The following is a 9,952-nucleotide window of genomic DNA, read 5'->3' on the forward strand; positions in this document are numbered from 1 at the left end:
GACCACTAACTTCGGCCACAATATGGAAGATATGCAAACAATCCTGAGTTCTTTCTGTTCTAGGTCTAATATAGTTCAACGAATCGATAACAATGCCATCTAAAATAAGTTAAACAACATAAAGCACATTTTCCTTGCAAGTTGTTAGTTATCTTCTAAATATAATGTCAACTAGTTACCAAGTTATTTTTCAGGTTTTCTCAGAAAATATCCTCTTATTGGATCTTCAGTACTATATTAGTACGTACTAAAATTCATTACAGCCTTGGACATGCATATTTTAGGTTTTTCTCGTCTGGAAAACAAGGCCATAATTGATAAATTCCTACATTTCAATTTATATGACATAGTTTAAATTGACACAAGCTTAAGAAATAAATAAATAGTTTTAAAATTTATTATCTTAAATATATCATAGTATTAAAGTGGCTATTAAACATGCTATAATATTTCTTTCATTTCAAAAGCTCCACATTAAGGATAAAATGAGAAATATAAAGTTAAATGTTTTCAAATATAAAAGTATATTATTTTTTGAAAGGACGAATAAGGAAATAGGTCACATAAATTAAAACGGAAAACACTTAATTTTTACTTCGCCATCACCCCCCAAAAAAAAAAAAAAATCAGAGCATTTATGTTTGGACCACTAAACTAAGTACTTCCTTAAGACACGCATGTATCCTTTCACATATTAGTAGTTCTTCTACCACAGTTTAACTTTGCCACACCAGTGCAATTAAAAAGGGAATGAACTTTTTCATCTTAAGTTATTGAGTTATCTTTTGCCCAAAAATACAAGGTCAATCAAATGGCATGGTGTATTGGGAAAAATTAAGTTTATGCATATAAGATGACACGTCATGACACGTGGACCAGACGAAGAAGAATAAGTGATGAAAAATAATCAAAGAAGGCACAAGCTTCAACAGACACGAGCTTCAACAGGCATGGGTAGATGTTCAGAGAAAAAACAAGGAAAATAGATAATTGAGCCTTTTGTGATGGAAGGGAATGAATCTGATAGTAAATAAGATATAGATACGTACTATTGGGCATTAAATACAGAAACGTTAAGGAATCTGTATTGAATCAAATATGATTGCTGATTATAACGTTACATTAAATGTCATTAAATGTCATTCATAGACAATAATGACTCAATTATGGTAGAAACAAAACGTATTACCTTGAAATAGTTATAAAAGGAGAAGACTGATCATTTGTAAGGATACGAAATATCATCAGAATATAATGATTTACTTTGCTTTCTTCTGCTCATCATATTATTATCAAAATTAATTTCCTTTATTCATTTTATTTTTTGATTATCAGTAACCTGAGTTCTTCTAAAATAAAGCTTTGACCGAAATTCATATTTTTGGTTAAACAAATTGGTTCCGTTACCGGGAATCTGATAATCACTTACCTTCTTAATCAATTCTTTCATAAAAAAACTTACCATGTTGAATAATGACGACAACAACCAACAAGATCCTCAACATCAGCAGAATGATGCGGGTGATAGGACACCACTTCCCTCACCGCGTGATTCACAACGTCAGTCACAAGAAGGAACTCCAGATGGCTGTGAAACAAATAATGGGGTTGCAAATCAAAATAGATTCGAGGCAAACCAAAATGCTGGAGTTGCAAACAAACAAGCACTCGATGATGCCTTAAAAAGTATCATTGCTCAACAAGTTAGCAATGCTCTCCGAGCTTTTACCAGCCAATTGCCAATTGCACCACCAACACCGACTCCGAATCAGAATACTTTGGAAAACCCACATTCTGGGCTTGTTAACTCAGGCACTGGTGGAACTCCAAGCGAATCTCGCGATGGCGAATCAGGTAACATAATTAATTCTGATTTACAAAATTTAGTTCTAACCTTGCAGAGACAGCTCAAGGAGCAAAGCGATCGCATAGAGAAAATACTTGGAGTGTCATCCGTAATCAAAGGAATAGACATGGATAAGTACTCGCAACAACCATGGAAGCCTAGTGCTGCTCCGGTGCCGATCCCGAAGAAGTTCAAAATGCCTGATATTCCAAAGTATGATGGCACAACTAATCCACGAGACCACGTGACTGCATTCACAACTGGTGTGAAAGACAACGATTTAACCAAACAAGAAATTGAATCAGTATTGGTCAAGAGATTTGGTGAAACACTCACCAAGGGAGCATTAACATGGTATTCCCTTTTACCCGAAAATTCTATAAATTATTTTGCTGCGCTTGCAGATTCTTTTATCAAAGAGAATTCGGGAGCTCAAAAAGTTGAAAAAAAGAATGGAAGATATTTTCAAAATCAAGCAAGGAGATTCAGAGCTGCTTAGAGAGTTCGTGGATAGGTTCCAGCGTGAAATAATGACGTTACCACGCATACCTGATTACTGGGCGGCTATGGCCTTTGCCAGTAATTTGAATGAGAAAAACTCAAAAGCTATGAGACGACTCAAGGAAAGTCTGCATGAATTTCCAGCAACAACCTGGAATGATGTTTACGATAGATACAGCACGAAGCTGAGGATAGAAGAAGGCACTATCTCCCGATCTCAGAAAGAGGAAAAGGTAAGTTCGAGACGTTCAGAAACCAAAAAAGGTCAGTAAAATCAAGGCAAGATAATTCAAGGTACGATCACAGATCGAGAAATAAAGAGTCGGGTTCATCATCAAGGTTTGGAAACGATCGAAACACACGAGAAACCCAAGATGACGATAGAAACTTGAAGGCAAGATTTGGTGGATATAATTTTAATGTCAGCACTTCAGAGTTAGTAGCAGTATTAAGAGGCATGGGAGATAAGGTACGGTGGCCAAAAGAAATAAGATCGAATCCAAACAGGCGCAATCCTGATCACTGGTGCAAATTTCACAACGATCATGGTCATAAAACGACAAGTTGTAGATTATTATAAGGTGAAGTTGACCATCTATTAAAGTAAGGGTATCTGACCGAATTATTTAGTGAGAAAGGTAAGCAAACATACATGAAGAACAGGCAGGAGCCCCCTAAACCTCCTTCTCCAAAAAGGACCGTCAATGTTATAAGCGGGGGCGAGGAAATCAATGGCGTGGCGTATACCGCAGCTAATAAGGTCTCTAAAGTTATAATCACCCACGGGAAGCGGATACGACATGTGTTGGAGGAAGAAAGTATTATATTTGATGATGTAGATGTGGATGGCGTGTTAACTCCGCATAACGATGCACTGGTAATATCTCTACTTGTATATAATATTAATGTGAAACGAGTTTTGATTAATCCAGGTAGTTTGGTGAACATTATTCTGTTAAGAGTACTAAATGAGATGCAAGCTGAAAATAAACTAGTACCAAAGGTGCATACTTTGTCTGGATTCGACAATTCAAGCGTGTGAAGAAAGGGGAGGTAACACTTACTATATTCGCAGAAGGGGTTGTCAAAGATACAAAATTTCAGGTGGTAGAGATGGAAATGGCTTACAATATGATTCTCGGGAGACCGTGGATCCACGAGATGGTTGTCGTTCCGTATACCTTACATCAAGTTATTAAATTTCCATCACCATGGGGAATATGTCAATTACATGGGGATCAACAGACATCCAGGAACATCAACTCCGTAGCAGATTCAAATATGAGAAAGGAAGAAAAATAGCAGTTACAGAATCCAGTTAAGGATACCACAACACAAGCCTCAACTAATGAAGATAGTTGATTTTTAAGGGATTCTCTATCATTATAGAAAGATAGTTCCGCAGGAACAATTTCATCCACTAAAGGTTCACGAAGAGGTTCAGTGGGTTCTTTACCTCTAGATGAAGACCTTTGAGAAAGAGAACCTCTGGTTCTAGATGGAGGAGTAGAACTCGATGAAGGAACAGAGGGAACTCGTGATGAAGAAGACCCTAAACTACGAAGCCTTCCTCTTCTCCTACTTCTAATAGGAGCAAGAGAAAGGTTGTCAATAATGGGGAATCTCCGAGGGTTAGGGTTTGAAGAAGACATAATAGTACGAGGAAGAAGAAACATTAAATTGAATATTCTGAACTTTTGTGAAAAAGACAAAGGTAAAAAGTTAAATTTATAATCAGAAGCAGCCGTCAAAGAAAAAGGCGCAATGATGGAAATGTCATAATGAGAACTATCGCTTTGTAATTGATGAAGCCGTAAAAAATCCTTAAAAGGCGATGAAAGGTTGCAGAGCCAATCAGGAAACGCCACATGTCATGGACATTAAATGGAAGAGATAGATGAAGTATCAGTTCCAGAGAAGTATTAATGGCGGCAAATACTACCGCTTTAATGAGGTCCACTTCCCAAATATTCTATTGATGAATAAATGGCAAGTGGGGGGACTATCTGTATTGGGAAAAATTATGTTTATGTATATAAGATGATACGTCATGACACGTGGACCAATCAAACAAGAATAAGTGATGAAAAATAATCAAAGAAGGCACGGGCAGATGTTCAGAGAAAAAACAAAGAAGATAGTTACTTGAGCCTTTTGATGATGGAAGGGAATGAATCTGATAGTAAATAAGGTATAGATACGTACTATGGGGCATTAAATATAGAAACGTTAAGGAATCTGTATTGAATCAAATATGATTGTTGATTATAACGTTACATTAAATATCATTAAATGTCATTCATAGACAATAATGGCTCAATTATGGTAGAAACAAAACGTATTACCTTGAAATAGTTATAAAAGGAGAAAACTGATCATTTGTAAGGATAGGAAATATCATCAGAATATACTGATTTACTTTGCTTTCTTCTGTTCATCTTATTATTATCAAAATCAATTTCCTTTATTCATTTTATTTTTTAATTATCAGTAATCCGAGTTTTTCTAAAATAAAGCTTTGACCGAAATTCATATTTTTGGTTAAACAGATGGTCGCCACAAAAATTTCTTGTTTCCCCCATCAGTAACATGCTCTAGTCATTTTTCTAGACGTCGTTGTGTTCTCAACCTGCTATGATACTTTTCTCATGCTACATATCATCAACTATAATTACAATAATCTACATTTCTACTTTCTGTATCCTCTATTTTTCATAACACTAAGAGGTTTAAACAAACTCCAAATCTGCTTATAATCTGCAGAAAGAATGTTGGAGTGTTTTATTTCAAACCAAAAATAAAAATGATTGAGTAACTATCAAACCCATAATAAGCAAATCATGAACGCCTAAAATATTATTCCTCTCTACTCTCTAGGCAGGGATAAGATCTGCCTATACACTATCTCCCCATACCCCACTTGTCAAATTTTACTGAGTTTTTTGTTGTTGTTGTTGTTGTTGTTGTACATACGACATATTGCACTAAATCGTTCTTCATGCATCAGGACAATGAAAGATGATGAACAAAATATTAAGTTACTCCTACTAATATGTAAATATAAAACTTAAAAGACATCATATTCGTTGCCGGTTTGAGATTCTTATGGAAAATATTATTGAGGTTATACACCAAGTACACATGTGATTCAACTTTGAGAAAAAATTTTGAGCAAATATTCTCAGAAGAAGTTATAACGCCTTCAATTCGAATCAGAGAATAGCATGCATTAGGTCAGAAAAATTGGATAAAAAGCAAAATTAAAGTACACAATGTTTTTCCCGCAGTTACTACATAAGTAGACATTATTAATTAATAACAATAATAGAGAACACTTTGATGCATCTTGTGTGAATACTCTTAAATGTCGTTTAATTTTGTTATCTTTTGGCACATTATGTTTTACTTAGTAGGCCCACCCGCAGGCAATGCATTTAATCAAATAAAAAGCCATTTCATATAGTATCTCTTATTACATACAAGTCACATCTCCCATATGCAAAAGATTATTCAAAAGTTAAAATACCATCCACATAACATGGCAACAGAAAAAGGTATTGCCATATATGCTGTATGAATACTTATGCATTTTGGTACAAGACAGTGAAAGAAAGGGTAAATTTAAGATGATTTACGTTGCACAATTTCAAAACAAAGAAGTAACCTCTTTTCTTTTAGTATGTTAAATTTTTTTTACATATTTCTGTATTCAAAAATAAAATTAACTTTAAACTTCGTCTTTTATCCATAACGAGATGTTCTTATAGGCACAAGAATATTATGACATGGTTTAGACCGGTACTAGTTCTAAAGATATATAGTACGTGACAAAAAACTTTATTTCTTTCTTAACTCTTCCGGCCAAAACTCTTTTATCCCGTCAAATACCACCATATAAAATAAAAAAAACATAAGCAACAAAGACAGTTCATGTAAACAACTCAACTCTGCATCCATATTTTTAACTAAAACTCAGACATCACGCCCTCATTTTTCTCCCGTTAGTTTTTCCTATATCATGCTCCTATATATTCTCCGTAGAATCTCTTCATTGTTCTAAACTACTACTATTATATAGTATTTCGCTACAAAGAGGTGGATGTGGTGCTTTAATGTTAAACTCAGTAAATCAAATGGTAGTAGAATTCGAAACATGAACCCACAACATTCAAATTTTGGATCCTCATCTAATTACAACTAACATAACTATATATGTCACATTAATACAGTAATCAAAGTCAATGTCAATTGGGTCATGAGACTTTTTTTTTTTTTTTTTTTTTTTATCAAGGAGATCTGGGAGGTGGAAAGAATTGCGTACCAGCTGACATGAAAGTACTAAGGGGAGCTGGAAATAAAGAAGGGTCAAGAAAATTTGAGGCTTCCGCTGCCGCTGCAGCACCGCCGCTTGCGATGATGGCGGTGGCAGCGGAGTTATGGTGGTGTTGAACTCCAGCGCTACCACTTCCACCACCAGAAGAAGTATCACCGGCTGCAGCCATATTATTATTATACTCACTTTCAGGACCTTGATCACATAGAATTCCTTTGAACACGTGGCCCCCAATATTCACAGCGGCCTGATATGCTAACTGATCCTCAGCGTCCTCAATTGAGCTCATTTGGATGCACTGAAATACCGCAGCTGAACTTACTTTTGCTGGAAATTTTCCCACTTCTAACCCTATAAACATCAAAGATGCTACATTTAAATAAGCAAGAGATTATGTTCCATGTAAAAAAGAAATATTTACAAAATTAGATCATTGAAACAATCATCACAAGTAAATTTTTATGGCCAGCATTAATTAATAGTAACTTGACAAAAATAGTACAACCTGCATGTACAATTCATATAGGGGATTTAAAAGTATCACACCTAAGATTTGAACTTGTGATCAAAAATAGTTTTTAAGCCCTCTTTGTCACTGCACCAACAATTTTTCATATGTCAAGAGAATTCACATATATATATATATATATATATATATATATATATATATATATATAAAACAAAATAATAATTTTTTGGCCATTTACACGGTATGATTTTTAATGAAGGGATTTCAATAATTCAATCCCCTCTCTTCAAGCTAGCTCTACCACTGAATGTAACGTACTAGTATCAGTGTAAATAATTACGTCTAATATTAATCAACAATGGATACCGTGAATTATCATACATAAATTGGAGGGCTCGAGATAAATTTATGTAGGTCTAGAGAAAAGAGAGTGTGCATACATAGATACCAATGCAACGAGAGAGAAATGGGGAGATCAGAAGGGTGATATATAATAGCGTATTCTTTGTCAATCTTTTGTCGGGAAACTCCCTTCCTCCCCCCCCCCCCCCCAAAAAAAAAAAAAAAAAACTGTGATGAGAAAAGAATGACAAAGAGCTAGAAGAAGGAAAAGCTGACGATTTTACTACTGCTAAAATAGTAGCGTCTCCCTTGACTTTCATCAAATGCTATGGTTATGGGCTTCTCTTTCTAGACCTACCTTTTGTAGAATTCTTCTAAGGCAAACAACCTTAGCTCCTTTACATGATGAATCTCGAGATTCTATGTTTTTTCTGTGTACAAACAAAGGAAGAAAGATACTCCCTCAATTCGAATTCATGAACTTGTATGACAGGACACAAAATTTATAAAGAAAAAGAAAAGACTAGAATATGTTATAAATATTTCTGTGATATAAATCTATCTCATTAACAAAATTTAGAAATATAAAGTTTAAAAAGAGGGAATAGGAACTTTACCACTAGTATTTGAAGGTAAACGAGTACAAACAAGAGAGGAAGCACTTGGATCCTCTCTTTGCCTTTTAGGTTTATTATTATTATGATCTAAGTGTAACTGATCATGTCGTTCCTTTTGCTGCTGCTGTAGAGCAGAAAGTTGTTGTTGCCTTTCTCTACGTTTAGCGGCTGGAACCCAAGTGCTTTTGACATGAGTTTGGCACTGAAACCCTCTACTCTTGCAGCAAGTCCTACATCTCATGTGTTGACAATCTTTCTTAGCTTGGTTCCCACAATCTTGGCAGCTAATTCCAGCTCCTCCACTCCTCATCATCACAAACCCTGATCTTGATGCCTCTTGATCGCCTGCGAAAAACGGATGCGGCCTTAATTTGAGAAATGGATTCAACTGAATCTAATATTTTCGACATAAAGTGATGCTGTATATCCTACCAGATTCGACTTAACCTAATACTTATTTTTTAGGTAGAGCAAGTCAGGCAAAAAATTTCATTAAGGAGTATTAAAATGTAAAAAGTAAATACAAAGAGAATTCAAGGGAAATTATCATATAATATACATATAATTCAAAAAAAAATTAATCCATCTATATTGTGTAATTTTCTAGAAAAGTAGCTTCGCCATTGGAGCAAGATACAAATGTAGAAATATCACTAAAATTTCACAATTGAAAAACCCTAATTTTTTACCCCTTATTTGGTAAATTGCAATGATTCTGTAATGATAGCTAAAATATTGAGCCCCTCAAATTTAAATTATAGATCTCTTCTACATGGAATATAAATATACATATGAATAATATAATTTCAAAGAATATTACATTTGAAACATAATTTTGAAGTATGGTTACTTTAAAAATTGAATATCCCGTCAAGTTTAAATTTTGAATTCGCATGTGACAGTCTAACCTCCAAATATGTCAAAGCCACTTTGGCTGGGCCCAACACCTAATCCAACAGCAGTGGAATAAAGATCTTGCAAAGGATAAACTGGGTGACGAAACTGTTGTTGTTGTTCAGGTTGATGCTGAGGAGTTGTATTTTGCCATAACTCGAAGCCTTTGTAAGTGGGCATTTCTTGATTATGATCATTTCTGTACAAGAACCAACTCTCTGAGCTGATTTCCGTGGGTACTGGCCGGTTATTGATACGGTGGTGACTGCTGCTAATTTCTTGCTGTTGATCTTGGCTGCTACTTCCTCTTCCGTCTAGTGAAAAGAAATTAGCCATTTTTCCAACTTTAATCCTTTTTCCTCGTAGTTCAATTGTGACTCATGACAATCCATAGCAGAAATGCACGATCACTGGCAGCTTGATTATAACCCAATAATGATGTTTGTACCCCTTAGATTTCTGTGGGATTTTCTTCATAATTAGAAATGAAGAAGTACGCTTCTTTTCTGTACTACTACATATGAGCGTGTGAAAGTGATGAATAAATTTAGAGGCTGGAAAATAAAAGGGAGGAGTATTTAGTAGCTGCAACTTTTGTGAAGATAATTAAAAAGGTGCAGCTCTTTTTAATTTCTTGGAGAGACAAAGTATTGAAGATTTTTGAGGATAGAGATTAATCGAAGAGGAAATGAGGGAGGGGCCTTTACTTTCCTTATGTTTCTATGTTGTGGCTTGTGTGGGAAACATTAAAATAAAGGTAGAATTATATATATTACAGCTCTGCAAACGCCGCCATGGCCAAAAAAAAAACTTCATGTCTTCTCTCTACTACTACGGTGACGCTAACTCAAGTCTTACATGCAATAATTAATGCAAATATTATAATATAAGAATTAAATTAATAATGTAAGAATTAGCAATACAAAATATATAACTTAAAAATTAGTAAT

General features: G+C 34.8%; 2 protein-coding genes across 3 annotated transcripts; one reads left to right on the forward strand and one right to left on the reverse strand.

Annotated features, from left to right (window-relative positions):
• The first annotated feature begins 2,999 nt into the window (after positions 1–2,999).
• Positions 3,000–3,389, forward strand: LOC104236335 (uncharacterized). The gene has a single exon (XM_009790251.2). The coding sequence runs from the start codon at positions 3,000–3,002 to the stop codon at positions 3,387–3,389; it is 390 nt and encodes a 129-aa protein (XP_009788553.2).
• Positions 3,390–6,449: 3,060 nt separating this feature from the next.
• On the reverse strand, positions 6,450–9,745 carry LOC104236295 (protein EXPRESSION OF TERPENOIDS 1-like). 2 transcript variants are annotated; one of them, XM_009790191.2, is made up of 3 exons: positions 9,017–9,745; positions 8,109–8,453; positions 6,450–7,049 (listed from the first exon to the last, which is right to left on the reverse strand). In XM_009790191.2, the coding sequence occupies exons 1-3, from the start codon at positions 9,336–9,338 to the stop codon at positions 6,634–6,636; spliced, it is 1,083 nt and encodes a 360-aa protein (XP_009788493.1). In that variant the 5' UTR covers positions 9,339–9,745; the 3' UTR covers positions 6,450–6,633. The 2 variants fall into 2 exon arrangements, with proteins under 2 accessions (XP_009788493.1, XP_009788499.1); XM_009790197.2 differs by having other exon boundaries at positions 6,450–7,031; positions 9,017–9,744.
• Positions 9,746–9,952: the final 207 nt, after the last annotated feature.

The sequence above is a fragment of the Nicotiana sylvestris genome, chromosome 2 (assembly GCF_000393655.2).
Source record: "Nicotiana sylvestris chromosome 2, ASM39365v2, whole genome shotgun sequence".
NCBI lineage: Eukaryota > Viridiplantae > Streptophyta > Magnoliopsida > Solanales > Solanaceae > Nicotiana > Nicotiana sylvestris.